Source organism: Chenopodium album, chromosome 2, assembly GCF_948465745.1.
Source record: "Chenopodium album chromosome 2, dcCheAlbu1.1, whole genome shotgun sequence".
Lineage (NCBI taxonomy): Eukaryota > Viridiplantae > Streptophyta > Magnoliopsida > Caryophyllales > Amaranthaceae > Chenopodium > Chenopodium album.
In genome coordinates, this window is record NC_137835.1 from 14420589 (window position 1) to 14438420 (window position 17832).

The 17832-nt window shown below is 39.8% G+C and overlaps 2 protein-coding genes across 2 annotated transcripts; one reads left to right on the forward strand and one right to left on the reverse strand.

Annotated features, from left to right (window-relative positions):
• The first annotated feature begins 7119 nt into the window (after nucleotides 1-7119).
• On the forward strand, nucleotides 7120-8963 carry LOC145568959 (uncharacterized). Its single transcript, XM_081628340.1, has 5 exons — nucleotides 7120-7268; nucleotides 7617-7633; nucleotides 8344-8453; nucleotides 8546-8605; nucleotides 8820-8963. The coding sequence occupies exons 1-5, from the start codon at nucleotides 7120-7122 to the stop codon at nucleotides 8961-8963; spliced, it is 480 nt and encodes a 159-aa protein (XP_081484466.1).
• A 1947-nt stretch (nucleotides 8964-10910) lies between these two features.
• On the reverse strand, nucleotides 10911-15154 carry LOC145568970 (putative disease resistance protein RGA1). The gene is made up of 3 exons (XM_081628349.1): nucleotides 14906-15154; nucleotides 12063-14711; nucleotides 10911-10931 (listed from the first exon to the last, which is right to left on the reverse strand). Exons 1-3 carry the CDS (start codon nucleotides 15152-15154, stop codon nucleotides 10911-10913), a joined length of 2919 nt encoding a protein of 972 aa, XP_081484475.1.
• Between the last annotated feature and the right edge of the window lie 2678 nt (nucleotides 15155-17832).

Sequence of the window (17832 nt, forward strand, 5' to 3'; positions counted from 1 at the left end):
CTCAAAATTGGAGACCTTGTCCTTCGGAATGCTGCTGCAGTTCAGAAAGGCCGAATCCATGGGAAACTCTCAGCTGCATGGGAAGGGCCCTACGAAATCTGTGATGAGCTTCAGCCAGGGACATACCGACTTCGGCAGTTGGATGGAACTGAGTTGAAAAATCACTGGAACGCTGATGTACTGAAGAAATATCATGTGTAAACCCTTCGGGGCAGAACAATCTTTGTAAGTACATTTTGAATTAATGAAAGGCCTTGGAGCCACCATTTATATAAATATTTGCAACTTTTTATTCTTTCAAAGTTTTCTTTGTTCTATCTACTCTTTAAGGGTTTTTATTAAGCCCCGTCTGAAACCTTCGCCTCCGGGTAACTGGGTTTCGGATTGCTGACAAACTCGTCTTTTTAAAGAACACTGGTCTTTCAGCTGAAGTCAAACTTCAGTAAGACTTGTTCTCCAAAGACATGAGTCCATGGACAAGTCTAGGATATTGCCTTAACTGAGCCTTGTATCCCAGAAAGCCATCATCCGAAACATTGCCTTCAGTTGGCCCTGTGTTTCGGATATCCATTTTTTAAAGATAGACAGAAAATCAAAAATAACAGCAACTGTTGGAAATTTTTTATTCAGCCCCGTCTGAAACCTTCGCCTCCGGGTAACTGGGTTTCGGATTGCTGACAAACTCGTCTTTTTAAAGAACTCCGGTCTTTCAGCTGAAGTCAAACTTCAGTAAGACTTGTTCTCCAAAGACTTGTTCTTCAGTTTGGGATATTGCCTTAACTGAGCCTTGTATCCCAGAAAGCCATTATCCGAAGCATTGCCTTCAGTTGGCCCTGTGTTTCGGATATCCATTTTTAAAAGATAGAGAAACAAAACCCAGCTCAGTAATCCAAAGACTTGAATCTTCAGATTTTTTTTGGGGGGGGGGGGGCAAGAGGCACTACCAGTGCAAGTTTATGTTCAGCAGAATTCTTCAAGCCGGAAGCTTTGTACTTAAGCAAATTTTTGCGAAAATTTCTCAAGCTCAGAAACAGTAAAGCATTCAAAATAAGACAAAGCAGTTGAAGAAAGGAACATCAGATTAATGACTCATGCTCAAAAAGTGAGCTACAAGTTCAAATAAATTAAATACTATATCGGCAGCCGCCCACAAGCGGAAAATAACAGCTGCCGAAATACGTACAGAAACAAAAATAAACTGTTTGTACATCAAGGCAAGCTGAAGCAAAAAGATAAGGCAAAAAGAGATTCAGAAAGCGGCGAGTCTGAAATTAAGCGCATGTTGATCCGCAAGATTCTGAAGACGACTGCCCGATTTCCTATGCTTCAGTTGGAGGATCAGGCTGATCAGCCGGGCCAAGCCTTGGGGCAGTCTCGGTTCCAGCAGCAGAGGAGGCAGGTTGGGCCCTTGCCTGAGCTTCAGCGGCTCGCTGTTCAGCCTCCAACTCCTGCCGCTCAGCTTCCTCCTCGGCTTGTTCAGCCTGAAGGATCTCATGCTCAGCAGGAGTGGCATACAGCATGTGCGGATCATCGGGGTCCTGAGCCCAAAGCGCACACTTGGACCAATCCAGCGAAGGCTCAGCATGGAGAGCCAACCTCCGAGCCACCTTAAACCCATTAATGTAGCCCATCTCATATTCTTCTTGGGTGTATAGGCGGACTTGGAGTAGGGCTTCAGCATCAGCCAACTTCTTTTGACTCTCCTCCAAATCCTTTTTAGATTTTTCTAACTCTTCTGAGAGTTTGGAGGAAGAAGTCTTCTGCTCATTAAGCTCCAGCTGGACGTTGGAAGCTTCGGTTTTGGCCTGGGTCAGCTCATATCCTTTGACTTTCAACTGACCTTCCAACTCCTTCAGCTTCTGGTCTTGGCTCTCATCAGCAGCTTGGGCAGCAGAAAGGTGAACATCCCTAGCCTGTAGAGCCTCTTCAGCAGCCATCCTGCTGGCTTCAAGAGCTTCCAGCTTCCGCTGCACTTCAGCTTGGGCAGCAGCTCCTTCTTGAATTCGGATCTCGATGGCAGCTTTAAATTTGGAGATGTCCACTCCCATTTGCTCCTGAAGGAATTTCTCCCCTTCCATCAGCGGGGGAAAAACTTCCTTCTCCATAGCCGAGCAGAAGGTTTGAATGGCTTCAGCAGCCCTGTTTTCATACTCTTCGCTCTGCTGCTGCTTCTCTTCAGCAGCCTGCTGCTTCAGCTCAGCAAGCTTCGCCTCCTCCCGGGCAATTTTTGCCTCCTCCCAGGCATGCTCCAGCTTGTCTTGGAGGGTGTCAATCAACTCTACAGTAAGAGTCTGATTGTGCACAACCTGTTTGCAGGGGCACATCAGTTGAAATAAATAAAGTAATAAAGAAGAGCTGAGTGAAAGCAAAGCAGCTAAAAGGTTAAGTACCTGCATCAGCAAACGCTGGTTGTCTCTTGCAGGGTCAGGGACCCTTCGGCTGGATTCTCCCATCCCAGCCGTGGCCTTCAGCGACCACACCCTTGCTCGGTCCACTTCGGACATGCTAGTCAAGTCGCCGAAGTAGCCTGCAGCCCCTTCACGGTTCTGACCCCAAATTTGTTCCCAAACAGGTTCTGGGACTGTGATACGGGGGGCCGAGAAATCCAAATCTCCAGAGTTCAGCGTCTGGAATGAGGGGAAGGAAGAAGAGGGAACCTCCTGAATCTTCTCAGGCTCAGCATGACCTTCTCCTTCGGCGGAGCCCAGTTAGTCTCCACCAGGGTCAGCAGCAACGACCTTCTCTGCTTCCTCCCCCAGATCAGGTTGACGAAGAAAAGCGTCAACCTCCCTATCAATATCATCTGAGAAGCCTTCAGCAATCGGCTTCTCAGATTCTTCAGCAGGGTGTCCCTGAACCCCCCCTTCGGATCAGGAGTTCTTTGGTCCACCTCCATCTCTTGATTTTCGGGAGGTAGAGGGGGGGTTTGAGGACGCGGAGCTTCCGGCGGAGGGGGAGCCCTCGGCGAGCGTCTACCTTCATCAGGCTCCCGTATGAGGATGCCCCCAGTAGGCCTCATCCCCATCTGAAACTGCCAAGGCCCCAGCACGGCCAACCTCCTCCTTCTCTTTGCTAAGGGCTGCTCGTCCATTTCTTCAGATTCTGACGAAGATGGATCTTCAGAACGAGCAGGCGCCTTTCCTTCTCTTCTTCCGCTCCCTTCCTCAGACTGCAGAAAGGGGGGGGCAGCAAAGTATGAGTAAAAAAAAATAAAAAATACCAAGCAAGTCAAGAACTTACTGGAACCCTCGGCTGAACTCCAGGTGCAGGGATATCCCTCTCAGCAGCACCAGACGTCCCAACACCTCCTTCCAAGGAGTTGATTACTCGGGACACGTCAGCTGCTGTCTGAGCAGCCTGTGCTTCCTCAGGTAATAAAGGCCGAAGGGGATCTCGCTTCTCCCACCAAGGCTTCTGCTTGGTGTATTCGGCAGCGGCTTCAATTTGAAGACCCGTTTCGTGCAGATGCAGCGGACGGTTCTTCGGAGCTGTAATTGCCGGAGCCCGGTCTAGAATGACCCTTTCAGCGTTCACCCCGAGCCGGTTATAGTCAATTCCCGAGGTAGCTTCGCTCAGCTCTGAAAAGAACAGACGAAGGTTAGACTAAGTGAATAAGCATCAAAGACAAATCAAAATTGATTTAAGTTAAAGTCCTCGGCCCCAGCCGAACATACTTACCACCCCTGTACTTTCGGCTGAGGCCGACAACTGCCAACATCTTCTCTTGGAAGATGTAATGGTTATCCGGAAGCCATCTGGCCGGGAGAGTTCTCATTCGGCCAACTCCCCCGGGGTTATTCTGCTTCCCGAAGAAGCTCATTTGCTCATAACTCGGGTGGCTAGTGGCATCAGGGTCCTCAGGACCCAAGTCTTGCATGTTCGGATCAGGCCTGGAGAGGTATCGGGGAGCCCCGAAAAAATATGGATGCTCCGGATCAGCGGGAACTCTCACCCAGACCCATTGACCCCTCCAATCCTTATCCGAGGAGTCGTTCGGCCACATAGTCAGATATTGGGGGCGACTCTCTATTCGCCACCAGCCTGAAGACCCGTGTTGGCCGTACACGCTCTGGAGGTTCTGCACTAGCTGATGCATCTTTCGGAAGCAGTGCAAATTCGGCTCAACAGCAAAAAACCGACACACCCAGAGATAAGTCATCACCCGCCGAATGCTAACGGGTGTTAATTGGCACAGGGAGATCCTGTACTTTATTAAAATGTCCCTGACGAAGGGATCCAAAGGAAACCGAAGCCCGTATTGCAATTGCCGAGTGTACACCCCTACATACCCAGGAGGGGGACGGTGAATCTTGTCAGTCGGCGAGGGCATTCGGCACCAATTCCCATCCTCTTCAAAAATGCCGTAGTGCAACTCAATTTGCTCGGCGAATCGGTAGGTTTCGGCATGCCGAACCCACCATGAGTATGGGGTATTTCTCACCATGACGTCCTGGGCCTCGGCGTCCTGCCATTCAGCATGCCCAGGAAGCAGGTCCCAGAGCACAGGGGGCAAATCTTCAGCCTGCCCAGCCTATTCTCTCTGCTCAGGTTGCTCCACCTCGCCGGCCTCGGCGTCCTGCTGAGGCGGCGCGGCGTTTAAAGGAACTGTCGGAATCCCCCTTTTCGGGTCTTCACCGGCTCGTTCCCCGTTCCAAACGTCGGCGCGGTCACGGGGATCCCTAGCCTGACCCCGTCGACCCGGCTGACGCCTCCTTTCTCCAGCCATAATCGAATTCAGAGAAGGAAAGAAGGGAGAAGAAGAATTTCCCTAAAAAAGGGTAAGAAAATCGAAAAAGCTCGGAGAAAATTACCTTCAAATTGGCCGGAATACTCCGGTCAAATCAGTGGAAGCGATGGATTTGAGTCTCGAACTTGGATTCGAAAATGGTACGCTGGAAATTCAGAGCGAGAATGGGTTTGCGCGAGAATTTGAGTGTAAGTTGGTGAAGAAATGAGGATGAAATGCGAATCAGACCTTATAATTCCAGGAAGGAGAATCCCAAAGGTCGAAAAGTTCAAATTCCTCTTAAATGCCTCCTTAATTAACCGTTAAACACTCTCTCTCTTGATTAACCGCCCACTATCCACTCCACTTCCTGTTAATTATCCAAATTACAGTTATTTAATTAATAACTGTTTAAAAATTTAAATCTTTTGATTTAATTAAATCATTTACTTCCCTCCATTTCTTATTGGATTCAAACCCGACCCGTCATCTTTCCAAATCGGGTCTGGGGGGCAAGTTGTTTGGGTCCAATTTATCTAATTGGGCCTAGTCATGTATTTGGGTCCAATTATCTTATCGGGCCTGGTCACTAAATGACTTCTTATTCCAAGGTCAAGGCCCGAGCCTCCAATCAAGCCAAGTCAACCAAGAGCCCTCTGGTCCGAATTGCCATGGTCAGCCCATGACTATTTCAAGGCCCAATTGCTCTCCTCTCATCATGTGCAAAGGTATAAAAGCCTTCAATTCGTTCATTTGTACAGAACAACACAACAAAGCCTCAAGCATCAAATCTCTTGCATAGCTTTCTCTCTCTAAACACTGTTTGACTTCGGCATCGGAGGGGTCTTCCTCGGATCCACCCCCGAGGCCAGTTTACGTGTTTTAGTTGTGCAGGAAACCTTCGGCCCAGCACCAATTGGACCGGACCAGTCTTTAGCCACTTCAGCGGGCCTTCGGCAAGGCCCCATTGTTTTCATCCGAAACATTAGCTACTCATTCTAAATGAGTTTATGATAGTCTATCTGGTAGAAAATTAAGTTATCAAGTAGGTAAGTACACTGAAAAATGCTAGTAGTGTGCAGCAAACACCAAAAATTTTGAAATTCTTTGTTAGCTTGATTTCTGAATATAACTATCTGTAAAATTTGTTACCTTGACTATATTGTTCAGTGGTTCTCCCTTGTCTCAAATTTCCCTTCAACTTTATTGCACCAACTTTTTGATACCTTCACTAAGTTTCATATGTAGGATTTTTTGACTTTGTTGTATCATGTTATTTGGATTCCCTTCCAATTCCCTTCAACCAAAAATGGCCTTACAATCTCGAAAAAAAAATTGACAAGTGTTTAATTCTAAGCAATAGTGAAAAATAAACGGGTTTACAGTAAAGTTACTCAAAATAATATGTAGTAAAAATTTATCTACCCCATTAGATTTTCTCTTTCTACAAGAATTTTACCATGTAAATATTGCTTAAAGACTTAAAAGTTCACTATATTAGGGCATGTTCTCATTGGCTAAACTCAGCTGAACTGAACTGAAATGAATATTTTATAAGAGAAGGAAATTAGGAGCTAAACTGAACTGAACTGAGCTGAGCTGAAAATAACCGTTTGAGAATAGACCCTTAGTCTTTATAAGACATTAAGGGCCTATTCTCAGCTGAACTGAACTGAACTAAATATTTTATAAGAGAAGAAAATTAGGAGCTGAACTGAACTGAACTGAACTGAACTGAGCTGAACTAAATTGAATTGAATTTCAACGTAAGAGACAGGTCCTTGAGACTTGTCCAATAAACAATTAAACATCTGATGTTAGGCAAATTGTAGAAAGGTCCCTTTTTTTTTCCTCAAATTGATTATAGTAGTGATTTCAGTCTCGAAAAATAACGAATGCCCTTTGGTAGATTTATCAGTTGTCGAAGATCACTTAGGGTCAAGTTGGGAATTCAAGTTCATCAATTTCCATGTATTAATTTTTAGTCTGGTTCTAAACATTGTGGAGTTTCGGTTTGAAGAAAAGCTTGAAAGTTGCCAGGCAATTAATTATACTCAGTAACAATTTTACCAATTGAAGCAGAGGAGATTAAAGTCAAATTGATAGGTTTACCAGCTTCAATTCGTCGTTTCACATTGAATTTGTCGGAGTTTTGCTGTCGATCGACAGTTCCGCCGCAGGGTTTGGAGCAGCAGCAGAAGTAGACGATGTTTCAGACCGGAATTGCCGGAAACCCTAATGATAATGCTGGGAAAATTGAAGGGAATAGTAGGGGTAGATTGGTGTAATACAACTGATAAGATGTCGTTGAATTTGCTGCCGACAATGGCGGTAGAAGTTGCGGAGGTGGTAGTGTTGGTAAGGTGATTGGTAGGTCGAGTGAGAATTTGCCAATGGAGGTGTTTGGGAAGGAGATGAAGGAGAAGGAGATGAATACATGGAAAGTTGGGGATGGCAAAGGCGACGATGAGTTGGGTTTTGAGTTGTTTAATATGTACACTCTTGATGAGTTGGGGAAGAAGCTGAGGGAGCTGAGGCTGAGGTGAAGGGGAAGAACAAGGATGGAGAGGAGGAAAGTTGGTTTTCAATTTCGGAATTGGGTGAGAGGTTGAAGAAGCTTAAGAAGGACGAGGAGAATCAATCCAGACCAATCAGAGTGGAAAGTATTTTACAGAGTTGAGGAAGAGTCTTTCGTCTCTTGACAATAGTAGCAAGGATAATAGGCTCAACAATGCTCTCAGTGAGTCACTTTCTTTCATTGATAATAATTGATAATAATTTTATTCTCTGAAGAATTGTGCTTTTCACTTATTTGTATTGTAATTGCGATTTTCGAGTTAAATGTTTTGTCTATAATCTTACATGATAATTAAGTTGGTGTGAATCCCAGGATTTCTATCATCAGGGGTATAATAATCACAAACGGGTTAAGTCTGTAATGTTCTTATGGAAAAAAAATTGCTAATGAACTTTGCTTGGTTTTGGGATTGTTATTTTGAAGTGTTATGTATTGAAGGATGAATTCATTAATGTGTGGTTGGTGCACCATGCGCATTGTGCACCCAGAAAGAACATTAGGAATGATTTCTAATTTATTTGGCTTTCTTAATCACCACTGTAGTTTTTGACAGTTTGATATGAAAAAATAAACAAGTGACTTAATCTTTCACCTTTTTTTTTTTTTTTTTGTTTGACAGCTGAGAAACAAGTCTTATTAATAAAAGACCCTTACACCCCCACTACATCCGGTATGTACTTCCAGTTTGTGGGAGTGGACTCGATACTAGACGGCTTACAACATTGAAACATAGAGTTAGACACATAATAATGACTCGACGTCGTGGACATAGAATTACAATAATAACTACTAAAAGACGCAGATTTCTTTCTTGGGTGGCTTGGGGAGTCAAACATAGGGTGGTTAACGAACTTCCTCTTCTTACCAACTTGGGACCTGCAAACATAAGCAAAATTAGCAAGGGAAACTCGGGGGTTGGGAGTCTCCCTATGAATAGCCGTCGTCGGTCTACTTGTCTTCCTTCTTCTCTTATCCTTCTAGTGGATTGTTTGGCTTCTTCTTCCTATTTTCTGGCTCTTTCTCCTCGTACTGATCTCAGTTGTGGAAGGAACTCTGAGTCTACTGGTGGCTGAGATGATAGGATTGGTGGAAAAGTCTTTTGTGGAGGAGAAAGTTCCTCCTTCTTCACTCGAGCTATCAATTCCTGAGGTTACGGTTGAACCTACTTCCGAACAGTAATCCTCCTCCTTCGAACACACCCCATCATGCACCTCTTCTTGATCTCTCTTGCTTTCTTCCAGGCTTACACTAATTTTTCTTGTAGTTTTCTCTTTTGGGTGGTTCACTGCCTTCACAACCAGGTAAGAGCCCGACCTCACATCATAGTAATGGATAGGTTTTCCTTGATCCATCATTTTGTAATCCTTTTTGGAGATCGATAAAAAGGAACCCTGCCTCCTATGTCGATTTCGAAACTGATATTTGGGCTCCGCATGATCGGCACTCAGGACGTAATCTTTCACTTGATGTGGAATATATTTGACAGCCAACAATTATGTTGTTATTTTGTTCTAGGATAAGCATTCTCGTCGAGGATTGCAAGCAAAGGTGCAACAAAGGAAGAAGTTGTTGAAATATCTGAGGAGAACTAACTGGGAGTCCTATTGCTTTGTTCTTTCGAAACTTGGCCTCCGTGACAATCCTGATTACAAGAATTAAGATTGTATACAGATTACTACGTTTTTATTGTGGTACGGAATATTTGCCTTTAATCTTGCCCCTATATTCAGTTCAATAAGTCCTTTTTGATTTATCAAAGGTGCTAATGGTAGCTGAGATTAGAAATATTAGTGTATCCTTTCATTCTGTGTTAATTTGTATACAATGCACAAGGTGATTCAAAGTTTGCATGTAATAAAGTTGAGTGTAGATTAGGGCGACGTAAGTTAGATTTTTTGGGAGAGAAATTCCCTTTTGTAAATGTCAAGGAAATAGCATTTGCTTTGGCTACTTTATCTTGCATTATCATCGAGGATTGCAGATTTAATGCAGAGTTATTTTTCTCTAAAGTGGTTACTTCATCATACATTACAAAGGTACGGACCGTCTTATCAGAGGGGTAGGAAATATTATCTGCAGGCTATAGTGGAGATTTTTGTAAATAAAACTTTCAATTGATACTTCAATCAGGCATAGCCGAGCACGAAAACAATGTTAATAAGCCGACTTTATCATAAAAACATAATTGATTCCCCAATTTATTGTTTGCATTACTTGCCATCACACTAATTTGGCCTTGATATCTAACTGTTTTAGGCATTTACATTGACCACTAGCCAAGACCTCAAAGAGCAGTGGCGGATCCAGGATTTTTAAGGTGCTGGGTCACTGTCACCTATCGATCATCACCCATCGACTGCATACTGAAGGTGGATGAATTTTGTGATCGGGGATGAATTTGTGGAGGAGGAGGATGCATATTTTGGGAGTAAAGAAACTTGTTATATCATATGTTTTTTTAAGAAAATTAAGTCACAATTTCAATTTAATTACTAAATCCAATATTGTCAAAAATAGATTAATTCAATCTTCTTACAACTTGTCTATTATGTACCCAATGAGTTAATATTTTTTTTTTACAAAAATAAAAAAAAATACCCAATTTAATTATACAAACATAATATATACAACACAAATTAGAAAAACAACTTAGGGCCTGTTCTCTTACGTTGAAATTCAGTTCAGTTCAGTTCAGTTTAGTTCAGCTCAGTTCAGTTCAGTTCAGTTCAGTTCAGCTCAGCTCCTAATTTCCTTCTCTTATAAAATATTCAGTTCGGTTCAGTTCAGTTCAGCTCAGCTCAGCTCAGCTCAGCTCAGTTCAGTTCAGTTCAGTTCAGCTGAGTTCAGTCAATGAGAACAGGCCCTTAATGTAATGTCTTAACAACACAAAACATAACAACATTGAAGGATAATCAAATTAATCACATGATAATCAAATAGTCATTAGTTCATAATCATTTCCAAAGGAAAACCAAAAAAAAAAAAAAATCTATTACTAGCTAATACTGCTACAATGAATTAAATGAATAAAGAAGGGGAAAAAAAAAATCAAATAATCACATGAAAATCAATAAATCACATAACCATAGGAAGGAAAAAAATAAAATAAAATAAGGAATACAAAAATTGCAAGTATGAATTTGCTCAAACTCAAGTCCTGAGTGGCTTTTATTGGGCTTTGTCTCAATCCCTCCAACCACTATGCTACAAGTTTGTATTGTTAAGGTATAACAAAAAATAATATTTATATCTTATTTTCAAATGGATGTCATTTTAAAAAAAAAATTAATTTTTTTTTTTTTTTTTTTTTTTTTTTTTTTTTTGCTAGGTCACGTGACCTAGCAGGACCAAGGCTAGGTCCGCCACTGTCAAAGAGCATCAGAGGGCCATGAAGCTCACCTTCTAGGAAGGTTGGAAGGGTATCTCCATGCACCCAACACATCATAGGCAAAGGCCTAGTTACATTATATCGACGAGTTCCTTAGCACAGAGCAACGCTAGATTAAGTATTCATCTGAGCAGCAACGACCAAACAAGCAGCAATATTTTCCAGTCAAAAGAGCACGATCCTTTCAAATGAACTCACTTCACACTTCTACAACAACATCACGTTGAATTTGTGGCTACCTGGAGTACACCATTACAACACCACCAATACAATCAAATATCGTTCAAACTGAGCTAATAACATGCATAGAGAATAACAAAGTGCTATAAGATACTCAAAAAGTTAGCGATCTTGTAGTTTTTGACGCCTTGAGTTTATGTGAAATACAATTAAATACTTCCTTTTGTTAATATTAATGTGCCATCTTTTAATATATTTCCTGTTTTGACTGTTTCACAAATATTTATAATATATTAAATTTCAGAAATAAATTAATCAAGTTTTAAGTAAGTTCGTGAATTTGTCTCAAAAAAAAAAAAAAAGTAAGTTCGTAAATCAATTACTATAAAATAATTAAAAGTTACCTTAATATTTTTTTTTGAGAATAAAAGTTACAACAATAAAAATAAAAGATACTAAGTCATTATCGATAAATTTGGTTTCATCAAAAGAAATTAAGCATGTAAAAATAATTAAAGGTATAAAATTGTCCTTAATAAAACTTAACCCTTCAAAACACATTTTAATGTACAATAACAATTATATCATGTACCAAATCAGTAAAAAGTAAAAACATATGGAGTACCCTAAAACTTAAGGTAGTACAGTAGTACATAATTTCCCTAAAGATTTTGAATTTTATTGTATAATGTAGATAAGCAAATTGTGAAAAGGTTCGATAACATAATCATGAATAGAAAGTTATAAAAAAAATAATCATAATAATGAATGGGAAATTAATAGAGAAAACATAATTAAAATGTAGCACAACATAAAATATTAGTTACGGAATGTGGTGGAGACAGTTTGCTTTGCGAAATAACTCAAAGGTAAGGTAGGTATAAATTGGGGATGTGGCTTATATGAAAAAAAGGGGTTGTACCCAGTTAATTCCCTAGATAAACAAATTTGTTTATCTGGGGGTATAATCGTCTTTTCAAGTATCAGTGGAGGGGTATATGTGTCTTTTCATGTACTAGTTGAGGGGTACATGTGTAATTTCCTCACCAAACAGTAAAAACAAGTTGCAAACAGTAATTGGACAGCTCACCAAAAATACTGAATAAATGACCACGCTTTTTCAATATATTTACAAAAATGCCATAAGATTAACAAAAATTCGTTTATCTGGAAGATAAACTTGTATTTACCTGAAAAAAAGTATGTGGTAGGTATAAATTGGGGATGTTTCTTATTTGAAAAAAGTGAGTCCCATGTGGTTCACTGTATCTTTCCTTTAATCCATCGCATGACGATATATAAAGTTCTGTGAGGGAGGGGAGGACTGCTTCTGGTAGCGTTTTCACCTTCGGACAATTAGTTATCGTAAGTGATCGCAAAGACATAGGGCAATGAACCCACTCCGGGTGTGTTTTCATATCACAATATTGAATAGAGAGACTTTGAAGGGAAGTCAAGTATTGAATGCCCTTTGGTATATCTATCATTTGTGGAAGTCCTTGTAAGATCAAGGCAGAGAGGGCGTGAAGGTGTTTCCATGGAAACCCTTTCTCTTCTTCCAGTTCCAGTTTACGACAATTCCGAATCGAGAGCGTTTTCAACTTGGTGAGATGCAATGTTCCTGCTCCCGACAAACTCTTTAAGTTTCCACAACTTTCAAACACAAGACTATCAATGGAAAATGCGTAATGATGATACTCTTGTACAACACTCGACAAACTTTCAACCTCCATTGCACGTAATTCGAGCTTGTCAATGCTTCGTATAGATTCCCCAAAGAGGGACTTAAGTAATTGAAAACTGCTTATATTTAATTTCCTCAAATGGAAAACATCACCGACAGCTGATTTATTGTCGTTGTTGCGTGAAGTGGAGGCGGCTATTGTATTTGCTTCAACATCTCTTTGTTCACAAAATGTCAGTGCTTCATTCAAGCGCCACAGATCAAATTCTTTTACATGTGGACATGATGGAAAAAACTTCAAGATTGGGCAATTAGAAAAGTACAACGTCTCAAGTGAAGGAAACGAAGGTGCACCATTATTATCATTCTTCATGGACTCTGCATTGGGCATGTTCACGAGTGTAAGATGTTTGAGATGCTCAAGTTGACTCAATGCTGGCAGATGTTGCAAATCGTGAAAACCCCACAGGATGATTTTCACAAGCCATGGGAAAGATATTTCCATTGTGGCTGCCCATCTTGGCAAAGTCACGCCTTTATATCCACATATATTCATTTCTCTAAGATCACAGTGCGGTTCCAGTTTTTCTAGCAATCTTTCATCTATAATTTCTGCTACTCCGTCTCTCCAACGGACACCATTTTCGTAAATTCCCAAAATCTTGATATGCTCCTTGTTCAAAAGATATGCTTCATCCTGACCACTGGTTGAATCATATGCACAACTATCTTCAAATATAATTTCAAGGGTACCTCTAAGATTAATTAGAGGCATTAAATCTCTAAGTTGACCGATCTGGGCTTTTTTTGAACTTTCTGAACCCAATACAAACCTTGGAAGGGTACACAAACAAGTCATACTATCCATTCCAGCAGGCATATGAGTCAACCCATAACAACCTGTTATGCCCAAATGCCTGAGATTGACTAGTTCCCTTATGTCCTTGGGCAACTCTTCTAGTTTTGAACACCGAGTTAAGTTCAATACTTGCAAATTATATAGTCTAGTGATTGACTCAGGAAGCATCTTCAATTGCTCATTGTGAGAGAGATCAAGATACCTTAAATGCAAAAGGTTCTTTATTGTACTTGGTAAACCTTCTATCCTAAGGTTGTGCAAGTCCAACACCCTCAAACGCTTGGATTTTGCTAATATAGTGGACACTTGTGATTCACAATCTAGAGAATATGAATTCCAAAGATATGTACGCAATCCACTCAAATTCCCAAAAGTATCACTTGCGTGCAATGATGTGGTGGTGAACCTCTCATTCGAATTCAGTGTTCTCCAGCTCCAACCAAAAACAGCGAGATGACGACTTTTTCCTACAAAAGGGCCTTTGCTAGTGTTCTCCATCAAGTACGCTTCCTTTCCTGCAACTTCTTGTGCAAGATCATGAATCAAATCATGAATTTTACAAGAAGATATTTCACCATATTCACCATGTCTAATATCTTGGAGAAAACATCTCTGCAATAAAATAGAAAAATACTCCTCACCAACATCTTCTCTGTTTCGCATATCATTGTCAAGATAGCCTTGTGCAGACCATAGACGGATCAATAACTCTTTCTTAATCAGGTAATCCTTAGGGAAGAGTGCACAGTAACTAAAACAACTCTTTAACTGTGGTTTAAGTTGATGATAACTAAACTTCAATATTGGCATTATGCTCTCCTCACCTTGGCACATTTCAGACAACTTAATTTTTTGAAATAATTGCCACTTGCTTTTATCTTCACCGTACAACAAGCTCCCTACAACCCTTATAGCCAAAGGAACATTTGCACATTTTTTCACAATGTTTTTACCAATGTCCACAAGATCATCATCAACCTCTCCACTCCCTTGGTTAAATGCTACAATCTCAAACAAATGCCAACAATCATCATCTTTCAAACCTTTTAATGTGTGCATTGGATCTTTTCCTACTGCTTCAGCCACCTTTATTGAGCGTGTAGTCACCACAACTCGGCTTCCTCTTGCACCTACTTGCAAGAACCCCCTCAACGTAAGCCATTCAATCCGACTTTCGCTCCACACATCATCTAGAACAAGGAAATATTTTTTCCCTTGTATATGTTGTCTCACCTTATTTTGCACCCCATCAACTCCGATATCACCATGACCTTGTTGAGTAGCCGACTTCAACATCTTACCAAGGATTTGTTATGTGATAAACTCATCAGAGACACAAACCCACAACTTCAAATCAAATTCATATTTTATTCTAACATCATTGTACACAAGTTGAGCAAGAGCAGTTTTCCCTAGTCCTCCCATTCCGACAATACTCACAAAAGAAACATTATCAACAGAAGAGTCCGACTCTCTCAGTCTCAGCATACCCATAATAACCTCCTTTCAGCATCTCTCCCAATAATACTATGTTCATGGACGTAAGAGCCCGTGTCCAGTTTTCTCTTGATAGGCCTATTCACATCACTAAACCCAAACTGAATACGATCTTTAGCAACATTATCCAACTTCTCTCTAATCTCCTTAATCTTTTTAGATGTCCTAACAGTAAAAAGCAACTGATTTTCACTAGAGAAAAAAGCGCGTACCTTTTTGGAGATCTTACCACCAGGCATCATTTTCTGTCGTTGAGCAATTGTAACAAATTCATCGAACAAATCATCAGCATCATAGGCTGTTGTATGTAGTCTTCAACAAGTAAGTTTTTGTGGGAGCATTGTCCCACATGGAAAGAATATGAAAGGTTGGTCTTGTTTATTAACTAGTGTGTACTATGTGTATTATGATTTGTAAGCCTTTTTGTGTGGGCTTGATCATGGGCTTGTTAGTAGATGATTGGTAGTATATTTATCAGAATATTTACTAATCATAGACTAGAACTTAGCACTTAGGCACGTGGCACGCGCGCGACGGTTAATTAATTATAACTAACATGTGCCTATTAATTAATTAATATTTTTTTTTAATTTTCGGATAATATAGGGAGGCAGTTATTTTTGGGATAAAATAACTGCCATACTTATCTCTATATAATTGTTTCATTGGCAGTAAAAAAATGATCAGTTTTTCATATTCATTCTGATAAACGTTCTTCTCAAAAACATGTCCATGGAGAGTGAAAATTATGCTGTGTTTTCATTCTTAGAAATAGGATAATCCTGGGGGTAAATTAGCGTAGGAATTCCCATCAGCATCGTAGTGGGGGCTAATATTATCCTAAGGACAGAGATTAATCTCGTCCTATTTTGTTTGTATTATTATTGTAATTAGTTTTCTAATTTTCTGTAATTATAATTTTTCTAACAATCTTAGGATAATATTATTATTAGAATATGGATGCAGCAATGAAGATTTTCGGCAATGATGCTGTCAAATTGGACCGTTTTGATGGAACTAATTTCCTTCGTTGGAAGGAGAAGATGTCGTTTCTACTCACCACTTTGAAGATATTCTATGTTCTTGATCCTAAACTGGAAGCCTTACCAGAACCATCAGACAAAGACACTGAAGAGGAAGTTGTCCAACGCAAGAATCGTGCTGAAGACGAGATGCTGTGCAGAGGGTACATTCTGAATTCGTTGTCTGATCGCCTATATGATCTCTATACTCCTATGAAGTCTGCGAAGGAGATGTGGCATTCCCTTGAGTACAAATATGATGTAGAGAAACAAGGGGCAGATAAGTTCATAACTTTTAAATTCTTTGAGTTTACTATGGTCGATGGTACTTCTATCTTAGATCAAGTTCATGAATTTCTGATTCTGATATCTAAGTTTAAAGACCTTAACATAACCATTCCCGAGAAGTTAATTGTTGGGGGGATCATAGCCAAATTACCATCTTCCTGGAATGATTACAGGAAAAAATTGTTGCATACTTCTGAGGAATTCACTTTAGAACAGATTCAAAATCACTTACGAATTGAAGAGGAAACTCGAAATCGTGAGAAGGATATGAATATTGCATCTAGTTCTAAAGTGAATACTGTAAGTCAGAAGAATAATAAGAAGGGTAAAAAGAGAAAGGCTAATGATGATTCCAATAATAATGATAACACCAACAAATCCTCTAATCCGAATAAAAAGGGTAAAAGGGATCTGTCTAATGTTGATTGTTACAAGTGTGGGAAAAAAGGCCATATGAAACGTTTCTGCAGAAATCCTTCTAAGAAGGAACAGAACAAAAATCAAAATCAGAAGAAAAATGATGAAAACGTGACTTCTGCTAATGTTGTTGAGGAAAGGGACAATGATATTATTGCCATGATTTCTGATTTGCACATTGGAATGATCCAAGAGTTGCACATGGCTGCTGCTGTCCCTTTGAATGATGATTGGTGGTATGACTCCGGTGCAACCACTCATGTATGCAACAACCGTTCACTTTTCAAGGATTATGTTGAAGCTGTTGAAGGACATGAAATTCTGTTGGGTGATCATCGCACAAACAAAGTCCTTGGAACAGGAAGTGTAGAACTCCAATTTACTTCTGGAAAGAAAGTTGTACTGACTAATGTTTTACATGTTCCAGATATTAGCAGTGGCGATTCCAGGAATTGCTTGTTATGGGTTCGGACTCTCCAAGCAAATACCGGATATCAAATAGTATCATATAATTCAAAATAAAATTTGCATTTGTTAATTCGGGTGTGCACAATATATGTCATGTACAACAACAATAAAAAAAAAAAAAAACACAATAAAAAGTTTAACAAAATTACAATTAAACTCGACTTTCTACGATTTTTGCGATTTTGACACACGTTCTTTCCAAAAATACTCTAATCCTTTCATCTCCAAACTATAAAACACAATTCCAAAATATATACACATTAACATTCTACTTTCTACTTCACGAATTCTGATATCACATTTTCACAATTCACATCATTTACCCAAATACCCATTTATTAATTAACAACTTTACAATTCCAATTAACACAACTTCAAATCTTCAATTAACAGTATAACTAAAAATATAATTATATAACAAATTTTGAATTCAATAACAATTTAAAACTTAAAAATAAAATTAAAAATTAAAAGCTAAACTTAAATTGAAGAACAGATACAAACTTTCAAGATATGAAAAGAAGTTAACGAATTGAAGGGTGTTAGACTGTGAGGGTGATGCTTCGTATAATTGGGATTTGGGGGGAATTGGAGATTTTGAGATAAGTTTTTTTGTAAATAAAAAAAAAACAAAAAAAAAAAAAAAACAAAAAGGAAAAAAAAAACCGAGATTTGGGGTTTGTGGGTTTTGAACCCCTGACTTTTCTCCTTAAAAGTAATGCTCT

Bases quoted from the DNA above. Each gene is read 5' to 3' on its own strand.
- LOC145568970 (XM_081628349.1), bottom strand. From the start codon at position 15,154: ATGATGCCTGGTGGTAAGATCTCCAAAAAGGTACGCGCTTTTTTCTCT. The intron at 14,712-14,905 runs GTATGCTGAGAC...ATCCTTGGTAAG, and splicing joins CTGAAAGGAGGTTATTATGG to ATGTTGAAGTCGGCTACTCA. The intron at 10,932-12,062 runs GTAAATACAAGT...GGTGTACTCCAG, and splicing joins TACCACATACTTTTTTTCAG to GTAGCCACAAATTCAACGTG.
- LOC145568959 (XM_081628340.1), top strand. From the start codon at position 7,120: ATGGAGGTGTTTGGGAAGGAGATGAAGGAGAAGGAGATGAATACATGG. The intron at 8,454-8,545 runs GTTACGGTTGAA...GCTTTCTTCCAG, and splicing joins TCGAGCTATCAATTCCTGAG to GCTTACACTAATTTTTCTTG. The intron at 8,606-8,819 runs GTAAGAGCCCGA...ATTTTGTTCTAG, and splicing joins TTCACTGCCTTCACAACCAG to GATAAGCATTCTCGTCGAGG.